Source organism: Solanum lycopersicum, chromosome 7 (genome assembly GCF_036512215.1).
Source record: "Solanum lycopersicum chromosome 7, SLM_r2.1".
In the NCBI taxonomy this organism is placed as follows: Eukaryota; Viridiplantae; Streptophyta; class Magnoliopsida; order Solanales; family Solanaceae; genus Solanum; species Solanum lycopersicum.
The window spans coordinates 43,155,701-43,174,065 of NC_090806.1; the positions used below are offsets into that span (position 1 = coordinate 43,155,701).

An 18,365-nucleotide genomic window follows, 5' to 3' on the forward strand; every position below is an offset into this window, starting at 1 on the left:
ACTTGTGTGAGGAACTTCATCACGATGAACTATACCATCAAAACTTGAAGATTCTACCTTCTCCGCTTTGTCAATATCTTTAATTGTTTGATTCTCCTTGAAAATAATATCACGGCTTCTCACAAGTTTCTTTTCAATAAAATCATATAGCCTGTAACCAAATTCATCTAGTTCATATCCAATGAAGATGCATTGCCTTGTCTTGGAATCTAACTTTTACCTCTCATATTTCGGCACATGTACAAAAGCTTTTCAACCAAATACTGTCAAATGGTCATAGGAAACATCCTTTCCATACCAAACACTATTTGGAACATCACTTTGCAAAGCAATAGCAGGATATAGATTAATAACATGTGCAGCGGTCAATAAAGTCTCACCCCAAAATGAGTTCGGCAACTTTGCTTTAGAAAGCAAACATCTAACTTTTTCCATCAAGATCCTGTTCATACTCTCAGCCAAACCATTAAGCTGAGGAGTCTTAGGAGAAAGCCTTCTGGTGTCTAATACCTTGATGCTTGAAGTATTCATCAAATGGTCCACAATATTCACTACCATTATCAGTACGAATACATTTCAGTTTATTTCCAGTTTCTCTTTCAACTGAAGCCTAAAACTGATTGAAGACACCTAACAATTGGTCTTTAGTCTTCAAGACATAGACCCAAAGTTTTCTCGAGCAATCGTCAATAAAAGTGACAAAGTAGAGTGCACCACCCAATGTCTTTGTCTTCATTGGATCACATAAATCAGAGTGCACCAACTCAAGCAACTCTGTCTTTCTCGAAGGGGGTAGGACTTAAAGGAAACTCTATTTTGTTTACCACCCAAGCAGTGCTCACACTTTTCTAATTTAGCACTTTTGTAATTTGACAAAAAATTCTTCTTGGCTAGAACATTAAGTCCTTTCTCGCTGATGTGGCTAAGTCTCTTGTGCCATAATGTTGAGGAGATATAAATCTCAACCGCATTCACCATATCAATAGAAGCAGAGGTCGTAGTCTAGTATAGACCATGACGTTTATTACCACGAGCCACAACCAAGGAACCCCATAATGAGCTTTTATTTTCCATCACTGTTGGTACTAACATATCCTTCTTCGTCTAAAAAACAAACAACAATTAAATGCAGACGAACATTAGGAGCATGTTTCAAATTGTTCAAAACTAGTTTACTTCCAACACTAGTTTCCAAACAAATTGTACCAATACCAACCACCCTAGAAACAGTCTCATTACCCATACTCAAGGTTCCAAAATCACCAGGAGTATATGAAGAAAAAAATCCTTCCATGATGTCACATGATATGCGGCACCAGTGTCCACAATCCAGCTTGACTCATCACAAGCAATATTTATCATGTCTGCATCAAGAATGGTAAAAAGATCTTCGGTGGTGATGGTGGCTAGGCAATTTTCATTGTCATCTTCTTTAGTTTCCTCTTTGATTTTGTTCTCCCTCTTCAACTTCCTGCAGAATTTCTTTGTGTGCCCTTTCATACCACAATGATAACACTCAATATCCTTAAGTCTGCCTCTGGATTTTCTCCTATTTTGTTCTCTATAATGAGAACCACAAGTTTCGTTTCTCCCCCTGGGGCCAGTTATCAGGACATCCGAAGAAGAAGAACCTTGAGTTTTTCTTCTCATCTCTTCGTTCAAGACACTACTCTTGGCGGAATCATAGCGATCACACCATCCGGAGCATAATTTGACAATGACATTCTAAATGTTTCCCAAGAGTCTGGTAGGGAACCAAGTAGAAGCAAGCATTGAATTTCTTCATCAAATTTGATGCCCATTGCAGATAACTGATTCATGATCCCCTGAAAATTATTTATATGGTCTGTCATCGGAGAACTATCATGATACTTTTAACTCAACATCTTCTTTATTATGAACATTTTGTTGTTGACAGTCTTCCGAGCATATAAACTTTCAAGATGCTCCCATAGGGTTCGAGCTTGTGTTTCCCCAGAAATATGGTTCAACACATTATCGTCGACCCATTGCCTAATGAATCCACAAATCTGTCTGTGCAACAGATTCAACTCTTCATCTGTTTTATTATCAGGCTTTACAGTGGTAAATACTGCTTTGAAAAAACTATTAACATAAATTAGATCTTCCATTTTCCCTTCCACATGGCATAACCATTCAAAGTAACTATTCTACTTGTGTTGACTTCCATCGTTTTCCCCAAAAAATATACTTATCGCAAATCAAAGTAAATTTTTTCCAATGTGGAAGTTCAGACTGTGCTGCAACCACAGAGCACACTCAGATAAAACCTTGACTCTGATACCAGTTTGTTGGGAAAACACAAATAAACACAAAAATATATATGGTAAAAGTAAAGGAAATAAAATGGGAAAATAATGACAACAAGAATTTTACGTGAAAACCCTTCTCAATAAGGGAAAAATCACGGGCCAAGAGGAGCAGCTGATATCAGTAAGAAATTTTACACCGTGTAATCACAAATACAATACTCAAAGTGACTACTACACACTCTAAAGGAACAACACTCTTTTGATTTCCACCTTACTAAAATATTGCTCACACTCTATTTTTCTTCACAGACTATTTTCCTTGTATAGTCTATGGAATATCTCACTTTGCTCTCAAAATGATTTTTTTCTCTAATTTGGTGTTCTACAAATGAGCAAGAATGTTCTATTATAGAAGAAATTTACAACTAATGATGTCACCAATGACATCATAAAAAATACTTAATTGCAACTTAGGTATTATCTTGATAAGATTTAGTTGGTATATTGTTGTACCAAATTAGGACTTTGAGAAAAAAACTATATTGGGTAGGAACTCCACGCTCACAACCCAAAAGGCTTGATTAGCTTGTACTTCTAATGTCTCCTATCTTTGATGTAGTAAGTATGGACCCATACAGTCCGTAACTTATCCTATCTCTTAGCCAAATCCCACAGATAGTTGAGTATTACTTCTTTGTTCCACACATACACATCTGTAATATCCAGGCCTCCAACAACTTTTGGTTAACAAATTGTATCCCATGCTACAAGAGCTTTCCCTTTAGTTTGTGTATCACCATTCCATAGGAATCTCTTGCATATCGCTTCTACCTACTGCAACACTTTTTGGGGAGTAAGAATATTTGCGCCCAGAATGCTTGAATGGAAGTTAGCAAAGTTTGTGCCAGATAAAGCCTCTCTGCATAAGATAGAAATTTCGTAGTCCATGTGTTTTTTCTTCCTAGCGTCCTGTCTAGAAGTGGTTGACATTGGCTTATTGACAATTTTTGGAGCTTAGAGGGACTCCAAGATATCTAAATGGTAAATTTCCTTTTACGAAGCCTGTATGTTGCAATATCAAATGTTGTTCTTGTTCTGACACTCCACCCAAATATACACAACTTTTGGCCTGATTTGCTATTAAACCTGATGCTTGTGAAAATTGCTGAAAGCATTCTTACAATAGGACAGTTGATTGGGCATCTCCTCTGCTAAACAAAAGAAGATCATCAGCAAAACTCAATTGTATGATCTGTTGTTTATGGCATCTTCGATGATTTGATTCTGAGCTTTCCTTCCTTTCATACTTGCAAAGAAATATGCAGTATTTGAGTCAACCAATTTGAGCCATTGCATTCGAGACTTTTACTTATAGATGGACTCTTCAATCAAGCTCCATTTGGTCAATTGTGCCCTCATCTCGTTCTCTTCTTCTATCATGTGTTGTGGAATAGGTGTATTTTGCATTTGATTCTGTTTAGCCACAAGTGCTCTTCGTATCTGCTGAACCTTTCCTGTGACCCCTGCAAACTCCTTTTTGCTTAAATGTTGCAATTCTCTTCTTACAATCTTCAGATTATTCCACACCCCCTGCATTCCTCCATTTTGTCTCTGCCAGCTTGTCTGTATTTTGGGTTTGAAATCAGGGTGTTGTGCTAAGCAGTAATAAAATCTAAATGGCTTCTTCCTTACGTCCCTTTGTGATTCTACTTCCATACTCAAAGGGGAGTGGTCTGAAAAGAGGAGGTCGATCACCATCACTTGTAATGGTGGCATTCTGATTACCCATTCATCATTCACCAGTGCTCTGTCTATCCTGCTAAATACATGCCCATTATTCCATGTATATTGTCTCCCTACTGTGTGTAGTTCTCTGATATTACTGTGAATCATGAATTCTCTAAAATCATTGGTTTCTGCCAGTTGTACTTGACTCCCAATGGGTCTATCCTCTTATGCCAAAATTGAGTTAAAATCTCCCATGATCAGCCATGGTTTCCTGATGTGTGTGCTCAGTTGGTTTACCTTTTCCCATAATGAGCTACTGGTAGCTATGCTTTGCAAGCCATATACTGCTGTTAACAAAAATTTAAAACCACTTTGTTGCATATCTACCATGCAATGTACATATTGAATTGATGATTCCACCCTTGTGAATTTGACCATACTATTTTCCATACAATCCAATTTTTGCCTCTAACTTCATTTGTAGCATTTGTGCACCACAACAATCCTGGCATTATTTTATTGATAATACTCCCAACTTTCTCTTTTTTAACTCTATGTTTGAAAATTGCTATAATGGTTACTTTATTCCTCTTAACAAACAACCTTAGCTCCTGGTGTTTGACTTTTTGTTGAACCCCCTAACATTCCAGGCTGTTGTTTTTTTAATAAAGAAATTAAGAAAATAAGAGACAAAGATTTTGAGAGAAAAATACTTCAGTATTATCAAAAGGAATTATTTTATTAATAATCAAAAGACTTACATTTATAGATATAATTTTTAACTAAAAATATAAAAATATGTTACTAACTTATCAGTAAAATTCAAATCATATATTATTATAAGCATGAAGCTCAAAATTTAAAAGTTGAATTACTATTTTGCCCCTCTAATAAATTAAAACTTTTATAATTTTCATATATATAATCTTCTTATTCTCATTCCCTAATCATGATCTTTCAAATTTCTAACACAAATGTAAATAAAATAAAAATGAGTAATTATTCCTTATAGACAAGAAATTAAAGTAGATTCATGTATCTTTAAAATTAAATTTCATCTCTATCTTTTTTATATTTATTTTAACAAAGTAGATTCATGTATCTTTAAAATTAAATTTCATCTCTATCTTTTTTATATTTATTTTAACAATAATTCATGTGACTTTTCATGTTTCCAAAATTTTGTTCTATAAATTTAACTTTTTCAAGAAAAACTTTTATTTACCACTCCTACAATTCTTGGTGTAGGAACTCTAAACATGTGAAATAATGTCACAATTTGTGGTGAAAGTTGTGAGATTCCCTTCTGCAGTCACGAGAATAGACAAGAATTCAATTACTGAAGCATCGGAGCTCGATGTGTTAGTTCTATACTTATTTGTAGTAAGAATTATAATAAGACTTTTTTGTCTCTCTTCATATAGCTGAATTCTTATTTTATTAGCAAATTGCTCTAAATTCATATTTGTATTTTGTATGCTCAAATGTTCAGTTTCACTATGGAGACAAAAATAAAATGAAATGCCTAATTATCTTGCTCATTTGTATCTTTTCTTTTCTTTTTTTTTTGCTTCGTACTTATAATTTTACATATACATTATTTTTCATCTTTAAGAATGAATGTGATAAAATAGGATGTTTACTCTTTTCTTTTCTTTTTATGGAAAAAAAAGGTGAAACATATAATATTAGATTAATGGTGAATAAGTTATGTATGAAGAGAAAATTAATTTTTTTATAAAAATAGTAGTTATTCATAAATATTCTGATTTTCAAAATATAAATAATAAGACTTTTTACATCACAGTTTTAAATATTTATAGTTAACTAATTAGTTTAAAGTGTTTGTGGATAAAAATTTAATACAATACTTTAAACACATTCATTATAATAGTCATGAGATTCAAAAGGCAAAGTAAAAAATTGAAAGGTTTTGTTTTCCTTTCACTCAAAGTTAATCTTACACTATTTCTTCTAACATTATTCTACCAATAAAACTGAACTATCGAGAAATTTAATTTAGATAGTTGTTATTTTTCCTTTTTGCTTTGTAAACTTATTTTTGAATTATAAATGAAGTTTATTTTATTAATTTTTCATATTATTATTTCGATGCATTCACTAGGAGGTCAGAAAATTGGAGTGTCACAATTAATAGTTAAACAAAGTAAGAAATCTTAATTAGACATATTTTATTATTTAGTAATATTATCTTTTAAGAAATAATATACTGATAGGTTACACGCGCAAAGAGCGTGCTCGGCGCGCTCGGAAACTAGTAATAAATAAAAGAGCTAACTCTTAAATTCAAGTCACATAGGACTCTAATAAAATAAATTTAAAATCCTAAAAATTGCTAACTGATTTATTACTGCAATATAATATCGTGAGACATATTCTCAACACACACATGCTACTAGCATATTATATTAAGGGGTTTTTGGGGTGCCTCATGAGTAACAACCTTTAGTCTTCCACAATGTTGCCCAGTTCCACAGACATTGACCTCAGTATTTGTATTTTCATCATGCCCAGTATACACTGTCTGCGTTACTCCTTTCTTTGCTGCTATACGCCTCACAGTTTGTCATTCTTCCTGGTCCGGTGTCAATTTTCCAATTTTCTGTTGATCACTGTCCTTAACCAGCTCCTTTCCTACTGCTGGCTTCCATTCCTTTCTTGGCCCTTGGGCCTGCCCTTTCATTGGTGGCGGTACTCCTGATTTATCACAACAACGTCCCACTTGTAAGCATTTCTCGCAGAAAAATGGCTTCCACTTGTTGCTCAACAATTCTCCCCTTTGGATCCTGAATCTTGATCACATTAGATATTCGAGCAAAGGAGATTCTACTAGTTTGTGTTGTACATTCATCTGCATACAAAGGCTTCCCCAAACTACTACCTATTTTACTAAGCACAACAGAGTTCCAGCAGTTCAAAGGCAGGTTCGGAAGCTTGACCCACAATGGAATTGTAGTAAGGATTTCCTCCTTAAAAGTTAAAATCTGAATTCCATGGCTTCATAATAACTAGTCTCCTTAGTAAATAATGAGGTCCTGAACATATCACTCTATCCCTTTCTTCCTCATTTGCAAACCTTAAGACCAAGTATCCATCAGCATGATACAGTACCACTTGTTTACTAGAGAAATTACCCTAACCTAGAATGAATCTCTCCATAGATCCTATTGATGGTGCAGTACCCACCACATAGACAACCATTGAAGGTTTCCATTTCACTTCATCCTGAGCTATATCCTCAGCCAGTATTTCCACTAACTTTTCTCCTTCGACAATTATTGGAGGTATGTACGTTAAATTCATACCTCTAGCAGCCATACGGTTCGTAGCAAACAAGTTCACCCATGGTTTCTCTGGTGTTTTTTCAGGCATTTCAGCTTAATTGCAGATCTGTCCTCTACTACTATTTCTTTCATTCCTTGCAAGGATTGGATGTTGTTTCCTCTAGTTCCTCTATATTGCGTTAGTTCCGGCTATTGTTCCTCCCTTGCAGTTTCCCCTTTGCTCTTGACTGACTTCACCTCCGAAATATTGTTGGTTTCTTCTGGTGTGTTCGGAGCTGTCTCGGACCTTTATTTTGCAGCATGCGTTGTTTTATTAGTCATAGTGCTAGTTCCATGAAGTATTTCTTCCTAGCGATGTCTTTGCGCTGCTCTGTGTAGTCGTCCCCTCCCCATTTCCGGCAAGGTGTAAGTTAGTGCACACTAAATGTGCGCCTAAACTGAGAGAGAGAAAAATTATTAATGATATTAGTATCGTGGAAAAATATTCATAATAAATTGAATGGATCTAAAATTCACATAACCAAGACGCTGCTGTCATAGCTCTAAAGACTCCACAAGCAGAAATATTTTCATTTTCAATATTGAATATAAAAAATCCATTTGTAGCATAATTTTTTTTAACAAACATATCTGCTTCAAAAATTATTTTAAAACCATACTTCAAAATAAGTGTACCTGAAACCAAACTTTTTCGAATATCCAAAACATGCAATGTGTCTATCAATGTGATCATCCTTTCAGAAGTGAATTTCAGTTCATCAGTTCCTTTTCCCACAACTTAGCAAAAGATGAGTTTCCCATATCCAAAACTTTATCCCCCCCCCCCCCCACACACACACACATTAATCGTAGGTCGTGCAAGAATTTCGATTACATGATATATGACGAGTTGTACCAGTGTCTATCCACCATTCCACTTGATCCCTCGCTATAAATGTTTTTGTGACCATTGCCACAAGTTCTTTTTTCTTTTTTGTTATTTTTGTTTTCTTTCTTCTAGTCGTAAAAATTTTCACGTGCATGTTAGCCACTTTTATGACAATAATAACATTCATTCCACTTCGAATTGGAATTAGTACGGTTTAAATTCATACTCTTTTTTGCCTTCAAAAATTTAATATTGTGAGGTTCTTCTTGGTCGATTTTTTTTCAACAACATGAGCTTTCATGATAGGTTCTTTGAAGATGTTATTGTCGTCATGATGTCGTGTCTCTTGTTCAATTTGCAAGTGCTACAATAATTGTTCAAGAGTCAAACCTTCCTTCTTGTGTAAGAGTTACTTTTGTACTCTTTACAAGATGGAGTAAGTTTTGAAACAATAGCACCAATATAGAAAGTTTTCATAAAGAGCAATTCCATATATAGCAATTTTATTAGCTATAAGTTGAAATTTGTCTACTTTTTCAGTGATTGACTTATCATCCAATATTTCAAACTCCATATAATTTGAGACAAGAAATTTCTTTGAACTCGCCTCTTCTGCTAAATGGATAGCTTTAAGAGTATCACAAGTCTCCTCAGCAAATTTGCACTTAATATAATATTAATTAATCATAATATTTATTGGACATTCCTCCAAGGATATAATTCTTGCATAAGTAATCATCATCTTGCCATTTGACAATTTGTTCTTTAATTAATGTAGCCTCTTCCGTTGGTACCTTAGAACTAGCAGCCTCATGACAAGGTTTCTCAAGAACATATGACTACTTTAATCTTCTTAAAAATAATTACATCTTTCCACACCATTTTGAAAAAGTCCTTACCATCAAATATTTCAAAATTAGGATTAGGCAAATTTGGAACAGTGTTTGGTAATGATGTTGATTTCATAGAAACAATTATGTTCAAATTATTGGAACAACTGAATAAGAATGATAAAAATACAAGGAATCCAAAAAAAAAACTTCCTTTCGAACAACTGAATAATAAAGATAAAAATACAAGGAACTCAAAACAAAACTTGCTTGGCTTAGAGAAACATTAATACGTTTCTTGAAGATTGTTGGAGTCTCTCCACAAGCAAACGGAAGAATAAATAACAACTCTATCTTCGGAATTCAACCAAGTCACAAAACAAGTAGCATTCAGGATTGTTGCTCTTTTATTCTTGAATTGGTGACTTCACCTTTTGATTAACGTCTCACAAATGTTTTTCAAGGGAAAGTAATTATTGAGTGCTTCTCTTTTCAATCAAAAGAAACTCAATTTATAGTACAAAAGTTTTGCTAGAAAAGACTTTTAATTAAATAGTGTTTATTATAGGTTCATCAATTGAAAGAAAAACTTATCTTTCAAAAGCTTCAAACGTAGAATTATCTTTTAAAAAATCTATAATGTGGAATCAAGGAAAAAGGTAAAAGTACCTCTCTAGACTATCCCCCCCCCCCCCCCCCGAACTCAATATTTTTGTAATTTTCTATATCTTTTTGTTTTACGTGGCATTCAAATATCTCCCACGCGCCTCAACTGCATGGACTCACAGGATGTGACACATATGCCAAAAGGTGTACAAAATTACAAAAAAGAATGAGTCAGGGGTAATAGGACCTTAATTTCGTTAAGATTGCGTGTCTCTGGAATTTCGGTCATAGTCTAGAGGTACTTGTATCTTCTCCCTAGAATTAACACAAAATGAATATTACAATTTTCATTCATGTATTTTGTTATTTCAAAACTTGTAACAGATGAATTTGTTTCAAAATTAATTGAAACACCAACTCTTACAAGTTATATAACTAAAAATTATATTGCATCCTTCTAAATGAAGTTGTAATTAAATTGTTTTATTGCAGAAACGTGGTTTCTCATCAAGATTGTGATGTTTGGTTGCTTCGATAAACTCTACAAAGCTGATCAAGTTTCAAAATTGCAATAGAACAAATCATATCTAGATTCACTACATTTACATAACTATATCAGCAAGAAATGTACAAATATAATATCAACTCAGCATTGAAACGTAATTTAATCTAGTACCTTCAACTCCTCAGCTTCTTAAAACCCTTTTTCAACTCCTCTATTGGATTATTATTTACAAATTATATAAGTGGGGCAGGACGGGACGGGGCAGGGCAGGGCAGTTCAGTGCACAAAGCATTCTGCCTTAGCAGGGTCCAGGGATGGCCGCAACCCAAGGGGTGTGATGTAGACCTACACTGGCTGCTTCCGTGGCTCGAACCCATGACCAATAGATCACACAGAGACAACTTTAAAGTTTCTCAAACTTTACATATTATATAAGTCAAGTTCCTAAATGGCCGACCTGAATACGTACTAGTGCTATAGCATGAAGTCCGTCAACAAATCATCAATAAATGCAGCTAAAAGATACTTCTCTATGTCATTTAGCACTTGTTCAACTTCATTTTTAGTTAATCCAGTTCTCCAGGCCAGATCCCATGCACTGCCGGCAACCCCCTTGCACCATAGATCTCTTTCTAGCAGTGGATAAAGAGCATCAGCTGAAAGGTTCTTGCCAGCTACCTTGTTGTAACTTCGCAGAACTTCAATCCCATCACAAATTTCTTTCACCAACTTTTCAAAGGATACATAAAATTTTCTCATCTTAATGGCCTTCATTGATAACGGATTAACTGCCAGTGCACATTGGGACCTTTTATTTTCTAATAACTCATTTGCACAATCAAGTAAGAGTGTGCTATCAGCAATTTCATGATCTACGCTAGTTGTCTGCCATACAGTTGGTTCCCACACATCTGTTTCAAAAAGCTCCTTGGACTGACAGAGGAACGATTCACTGCTCAAAAGTAAATACCTTGTAGTTGCTCCGGAATTGAAGTTTACATTCTCAGTGAAGTCTAGATTGATGTTACAGTTAATCTGCTCCACTAATTTGATGTCACCGAGACAATAGGTTGATAGAACGCTGGATTCACAAGGGACATTTTCACCATTGACAGCATTATCTGCAATTGAAGAAGTAATATTTTAGAATATTTTCACAATGTCAACTGATAAATCTTCTTGGATCAACCACAAGTTGTGTGCAGAATTTATTTCCTAAAAGATAACTAAAGGGCTGTTTGAAGCTTGAGTGATGACTATAAGTAGCTACATCCATGTGTTATAGCTTCTATCATGGTTCTTAAGGTATGGAAGAAGAAAGAGACAGATGTTAGAAAGTACCATTAATATAACACTCTGTGTGGCTTCAAAAGGTTGAAGTGTGTTAGACCACTTCAATTACTTCTAGCAGGTTATTTCAACACTTGTTCTCTAAGAATCTAGCTACCAGATTGTATCTCATTACAGATTTGGAACTTCCACACAGAAAGACAGTAATCGAGTTATCAAGATATAATTCATAAGTCTTACTAGAAAACAGCTTCTCAAGAATATCAGAACATCATCTTCATTCTCAACTGCACATATACATAAAGAGTTTCTGGAAGCTTTTGAGTCCGCCAAATCTTTCATTTAATGTTATGGTTATACAAAGCTGCTGTGCTGTCGACTAAACTACTATATTATCATCGTATATATCATTATTCCCAAGTTCAGAAGAAAGAAAATATTCTAAGCTGCAAAAGTAGAATATAAATACCATTCATATTTGGTCTCCTAGATATCGAGATAATATAATTCTTGTTTGCTGAACAATGTCTAGAATATATATCTAACCCCATTGCAACACTCAATGTTATAGTCACTCGACAAGCCTATGTATGATGAATAGTTGAAAAATTGTTTCTAAACTTACCAGAACGTTTGCATGAAACTTGCTAAATAATGAAGTGTGTGCCTTACCGGTGACAAGATCCTCAAAGATATTAGCCCTTTTTTCTAACTGAAGCTCTTCTGAGGATGTAACATTGGTTATGGCTCTATCTGTGTCTTTATCTTCTGCCTGCACCATTTCTTTACTTTCATCCTTGTGTTTTATATCGGCAACCTGTATCAATATATAAAATGAAAACCTCCATAGTTAATTCCACATGAGGACCAACATGTACAGAATAGTGTCCCCTAAACATGTGTTAAAATTAAGAAGGGAACTAGGACAATAAATAATAACATGAGAAATGAGAAACATAGCTTCCAGAATAAAGATGGTTAAAACTCAAAAATATAAGTTATAACTATGTACTCACTGTAGCAATGGGGGTACTCTTGATGGGCTTGTTAGCTTTAACATTCTTCTTCCTCTTAATGGAGTTATGAGATGCAGTGGTTGTGATACGCTTAAGATCATATATAGTACTTTTTGCTTGTGCAGCCAATGGCTTTCTCTCTGGTTTTCTCACTTTCAGAGTGCTCATCTTGCTTTGGTCCTGAAATTTAGCACTGTCGTCTATTTTGGCATTTTTCATTTCTTTAGAGTTTCTGATAGCAGGAGCTACTCGTTGAGTCCCGTCCTCTCTTTTTCCAATTGGTTCTTTCTTTGTTTGCGGAGTCTTTTCAGGAGAAGAAGCTCTAGTCCTTGTATTAGGCTGTTTTTCCTGAATGAAAACTTTAACTGTTGCGTCACCAAGATACTTGCGATGAGAAGAAGCTTTGATCATTGCATTAGGATATTTTTCTTGAAGAAGAAGTTTAAGCGTCTTTGAGTTTGCAGGTGCTTCACCAAGATCCTTGCCTGGAGAAGAAGCTCTAATGTTTTTATTATGCTGTTTTTCTTGACTCACGAAATCCAATGTTTTTGATTTTGCATTTGCTTCACCACGGTGCTTTCCAGGAGAAGAAGCTATAATCTTTGTATTAGGCTGAATCAAAACTTGAAGAGTCTTTGATTTTGAAGGTGCTTCACCTCTTTCTTTGCTGAATCTATTATTATGATCTTTTCCTGCCTGCGTTTTCCTATATATGGATGCTCCCTTGTGATCATCAGGTGAAATTTCTTCACATTTGTTTCTAGAGTCTGATGGATTTTGTTCATATAAAGGCTTCATGATCACAATGGGTGGAGAATCAACAAACTTATGTGTAGACTTGCTTCTCAAAAGCCCCTTGAAATACATGGTTTCAATTATTTCATCAAATGTTTTTCGTTTTGGATCCACCTTATGACTGATGAATGTTGGCTTCTTTGCTTTTGGCAAATCTATTTCAAATATAGGTCTCATCTGCTTGACAACCTTGTGGGTAGTTTGGTGTTGGGACTTGCTAGGAATCTCTTCAAGACCCATCAGTCTGGCAATTAAATTTGGCCCGTCCAGTGGCGGGGAAACTTGTTGGGATTGAACAATGGAGGAGTGGCTTGAACTAGTGGATGGGACATGTGATGATTTAATCCTTGTACCAACAGATGCCTTTTCACTATTTGTTTGAAACTGTAAAGCAGAATTTGGTTGTCTAGCAAAGTTATCTCTTATGACTTCCCTAAGCTCATCAAAACAATCCCCATCAACAGAAAATCTTGGTTTTTGAAACTCAAACCTGTTTAACCTGTGTTCTGAAATCCTTTCAGACTTGGTTCTTTGGATGGGTATTCCATCAAGTTCATGCTTATATTTCTTCTTCAACTTTGCTATATGTTGCAGCTTTCCTAGCATCACAAGTGATTCCTGTAATTCAAGGGCTCCTTTCAACAAATCTTTAGCGATATCATTCGAATGCCTTTCTATGGTCATACCCTTAGACCATGAGTCGATCACTTGGTTCAGCTTTTGAGCTTCCCTGGACACCTCCATTAGGTGGAAGGAAGATGTGTGATTGACTGTTTGTCTTCCTTCATCCTTGTGTGATGAACAAGGCGTATTTTTTTCCATGTGTGATTTTCTGATTGTGCTACATTCCACAACACCTTTGGGATCATCACAGGTTATAAAGGATCTGTACACGGCTGATCTCAGGCTGTCTGGAGGCATGTCCAAGTAGCTACGGGATGTTGCTTCAAATCTACAAGACAAATGGATTAAGACTTCAACTTGTGTATGGAAGTGGAAATGAAGAAAAAAGGAACAAACACAATAACTGCTCGCTCCTCTTCACTTATGATAGTAGCTGCTGCTGCTACTACTAGGTCAGATCCCACATCAATAAACAGATTATTCCAAGGATGAAGTTGAATTAGGAAAAAGGATTTAAATGTGGTAGTTGAAGAAAAAGAGGTGAAGGGGCGTTGGATCACAGACACTGCTTCTCTGCACTGTGCAGTTACTAACAAAGAGAAAATGCCCGTGAATTTATTAAATTGTCTCTTTCCTTTCCTCTGCTACCTACTCTTGTTGTTTTCGTTTGACGACCATTCCTTCCACTGCTCCAATTATTTATCTATATTTTTTATTTTTTAAAACACTTTTTTTTTAAAAAAAAGAAATTTATAAAACCATTTGGTATCATTATTCTTGTGTTATTAGTTGATTACGATATTTAAAATGTTTTTTTATTATTGACTTTGCACATTTCTTAAGAAATTATAAATAAAATTAATTTTACTATATCGTGTTTTAAATATAATAAAGACAATGTCTTGAAAAAATATGATACGAAAATAATAATAATTGACGATAAAGATAAATTAGGAACTAAGTAAAAAATTATTCTTTGATTTCATAAAGTAAACAACTATTGTTGGAAAGGAGTAGAACCTCCGAAATGGGCTTAACCCATGAGGCTGGCCCAATCCAATCTATTATATTTATTGGGGTAGAGTTGAGGCAGAATTTTTCAAGTTACAAGTCCGATTCATATAAATCTTTGGCTCTTAAGGCTTGATTATGACTTGCTATATCGTAATATTACGAATCTTACAAAAATTTGGTAATTCAGATACATGAACCCAAAATTAGATTTGTTCTAAATACACTCTATTCAAATGGATTCACATGTGACAAATCTCGCGCCCTCGCCTTCCTCCCATCTTGCTCGCCACTCTCTTATCTCGCTCGTATATTTGGGATGCATCACATCATATACATGTATCGCGTATCTAGTATCGTACATACATGCTAATCACACTTGAAGAAACCTTACCCCTAGAACAAGAACCAGGTTCTTGTAATTTTGTCGTAACACAATAAAACAAAGATTTATCGTGGAAACCTTCCTAACTCAAGGAAGGGAAAAACAACACCGCAGTTTTCTATTATTCAAGATTTACAACTCAGTTAATCAATGAATCTAACTTTAAACTTCTACCCTTTTCGATTAACTATAATCGAAAACTCTCCACTCAACAAGAAGTCAAACTCGCTTCTTGTTTACAAAAGCTCTCAACTCTTGTTAAATCTAACCACCCAAGAAGTCAAACTCACTTCTTGTTTACAATTCTCACAACCTCTCTCCCAAGAAGTCAAACCCACTTCTTGTTACAATTCTCTCAAGATTCAACTCCCAAGAAGTCAAACCCACTTCTTGTTACAAATCTAGGAGTTATTACAACTCAATAATAAACCTAGAACAAATCAATAAAGACTAATAACCCTAGACTTTAATTGATCAAACTTCAATATCCAATAGTTCTGAGTAAAACAGGTTTCGTGAACCTGGTCCTTATTTTGTTGTGATGAAGGTGAACCTGGTCCTTGCGTTTCTGTAACAAAGGCCTGCGTTTTTTCTCCATAAAATACTGCTCTCAAGATGATATATTTCGTGAATATGCCATACCTATCCTTCTGGCTTTGCTGGAAAAATTCTCTCGATTTTTGTGATTGCAAAGACACTTTTTTCCTTCAACTTCTTGATCCTTTTATAGATTTGATTTGCTTTCAACTTCTACAAGGAAAGGAATTACAAATCTTTTTTCTTGTTGAACTTGTCTATATTTACTTCTTTTCTTATTTGACTTGAATTGTAATTTCTTTATTTCTTTCCTTCTTTGGCTTGGATTGCTACTTTTTTATTTCTTTCCTTCTTTGACTTGAATTGCTACTTTTTTATTTCTTTCCTTCTTTGGCTTGAATTGCTACTTTTTAATTTCTTTCCTTCTTCATTTATTTTCATATTTGTTTCCTTCTTTTCCTTCTTTACAATTCTGCCTCAATACTTTTTCTTCTTCGCCGCAATCTCTCATAATTGTACACATACGACACCATGCCTTCACTTTATAAATCATCAAAACTACTTTATTTGTTCTACTACTTCCCAACATTTTCCCCCTTTTTGATGATGATAACCAATGATTTGTTACACATCAAGACTCTTTGTTTGTGATCAAAACTTCAATTCTTTGTCATCCATCAAAACTACAAACTTCATGTTTTCTCATTCCCCAACAATTTCCCCCTTTTTGATGATGACAAACTATGCATATGTCTATCCACATTATATAATTTCCCCCTTTTGGCATCATTGAAAACCAATAACCAAAGAACTCGAATAACATTCAATGAGTGTAATATCATTTTTAACTCATAGCCACTTGGGCAACACTTTCAAGTACACTTCTGCTAACAAAATGGTTAGTTAATCTGAGGATATTAGTCATCTTAAACTCATACACAATTAAGATCTTCAATGAGAAACGAAATAAATAAATATGTACCAGTTTATGCCCTTAATCAAAAACATATAATATCATGAGTATGAGACAAACATAAGCACATCAAAGAGTCAAAAGAGTCTAAAATTTGAGGATAAGGATTGGGATAAAGATTACTAAAGTGAGGAAGAAAGGGATATTTACTGCCATTGATAATTTTTTTTCAGTATGCCCATTGTGCACCAGCTTCTTTATTCTGATCAGTTTTCTTAGAATGTGAAATTTCATCAAGAGAAACATGAGATACATCATCACCTTTTTTTTGTTAAACTCTACTGCGTAACATTTTCATTCCTCCATGATTTTCTTTCCTTTTTTTTATAGCCTTTTTCTTGATGACAACTTTGAAGGAGTACCAACTACCAGTAAGAGATTCATCACATTTTGGTGCACAAAGAGATGTGTTTATCAATAATGAAAGCAAGCAACAATTTATTTATGTGAGAATTGTTCCCCCTGAGAGATAGACAAGTTATACACTTGGAATGAATGAAATATCAATTTGGAGTTTGTGAACCTGGTCCAGATGTGGGTGGTAAAGCAAGGTTTCCCCTAAATTAAAGCATGAGTGACTTCAATATTGAGATTTTCATCATTAGAGCAGTTTGAGATTGAACGATGCTTATTGTCAAAGAGAGTTCTTGGTGATCTTTAAGAAAGTTGAATTTTTGATGATCGACCAGGTTCATTAGTGCTTATGTTTGACCCAAACTCAGGAAATTAATGCATTGAAAAAGGATGGTACATACCTGAGTATTACAGAGAAACCAGGTTCCCTTTTTTTTGTGTTTCTTCATGATTTACTTAATGGTGTTAGCAAAGAGAAGAGATAACATCCGCAGACTTTCTAAACTTTGTTTGAGATGTGATTTGAGTGTGTACTTGTTTCGATAAGACCATGCTTTGACTGATTTTTCTCAAGTTTTTCATATTCAAGGCCCTATGAGAATGTCACATCATCATATTCTCCAAGATCAAACGAATCTCAAGTTGTCATAGAGAACCAACCCTTGTCAATTTTAAATACCTTCCAATGAACAACAAGGACCATGTTCACACAACAAAGTTCCCCCTAAAGGTAGCATACTCTTACAGTCCCGATTGCTCTATTATTTCCCCAATCTCCAGAACCATAGATTAGTAGTAATTCATGTTGCAGTTGCATCAATGATTGTTAAATGTGAACCAGGTTCATATGCAGTGTTCCCTAAATTTGCATCATTAAAGATGTTTGATATCATGTCACTTTCTTCAACTTTTTTTTTGTCTCTTTCATTTTTTCTCATCCTTTTCAAGGAATAAACTGCCTCCTTGAAAATCAAAGAGCGAGAGGAAATTTTCTACCATTTTTAGCATATGTTTGGAGCATGCACTATTCATGTACCAAGTTGGCCTTTTCCCTCTCACCTTCACCTGAAACACTAGTCAAACATTAGTCTTGGGAACCCAGATTAGCTTGGGCCCCTTTATGTGATTAAAAGGATGAATAAGATTTCTTCTAGCCCATAAAGGCAAATAAGAAAACCTTTTATTTGGAGCATTTTTATTTCGAACCAGGTTCTTAGCTGTATCAGTCTTTTCTTTTTTGGTGAACTTAAAATTTTTCTGAAAAG

The 18,365-nt window shown here is 34.7% G+C and overlaps 1 protein-coding gene and 1 long non-coding RNA gene across 2 annotated transcripts; one reads left to right on the forward strand and one right to left on the reverse strand.

The window, feature by feature from the left end:
* Positions 1 to 2,782: 2,782 nt before the first annotated feature.
* On the forward strand, positions 2,783 to 5,542 carry LOC104648350 (uncharacterized). The gene is made up of 2 exons (XR_742363.4): positions 2,783 to 3,314; positions 5,250 to 5,542. It is a non-coding gene; the product is annotated as an uncharacterized lncRNA (long non-coding RNA).
* Positions 5,543 to 10,160: 4,618 nt separating this feature from the next.
* TRM30/34A (TONNEAU1 recruiting motif 30/34a) lies at positions 10,161 to 14,515 on the reverse strand. Its single transcript, XM_004243108.5, has 3 exons — positions 12,422 to 14,515; positions 12,078 to 12,222; positions 10,161 to 11,236 (listed from the first exon to the last, which is right to left on the reverse strand). The coding sequence occupies exons 1-3, from the start codon at positions 14,135 to 14,137 to the stop codon at positions 10,590 to 10,592; spliced, it is 2,508 nt and encodes an 835-aa protein (XP_004243156.1). The 5' UTR covers positions 14,138 to 14,515; the 3' UTR covers positions 10,161 to 10,589.
* Between the last annotated feature and the right edge of the window lie 3,850 nt (positions 14,516 to 18,365).

What these genes read in the sequence shown, in the direction of transcription:
- TRM30/34A (XM_004243108.5), bottom strand. Translation starts at nt 14,137, where the DNA reads ATGCCTCCAGACAGCCTGAGATCAGCCGTGTACAGATCCTTTATAACC. An exon ending in AGAGTACCCCCATTGCTACA is followed by an intron (nt 12,223 to 12,421) that starts GTGAGTACATAG and finishes ATATTGATACAG; the next exon opens with GTTGCCGATATAAAACACAA. An exon ending in CTTTGAGGATCTTGTCACCG is followed by an intron (nt 11,237 to 12,077) that starts GTAAGGCACACA and finishes CTTCAATTGCAG; the next exon opens with ATAATGCTGTCAATGGTGAA.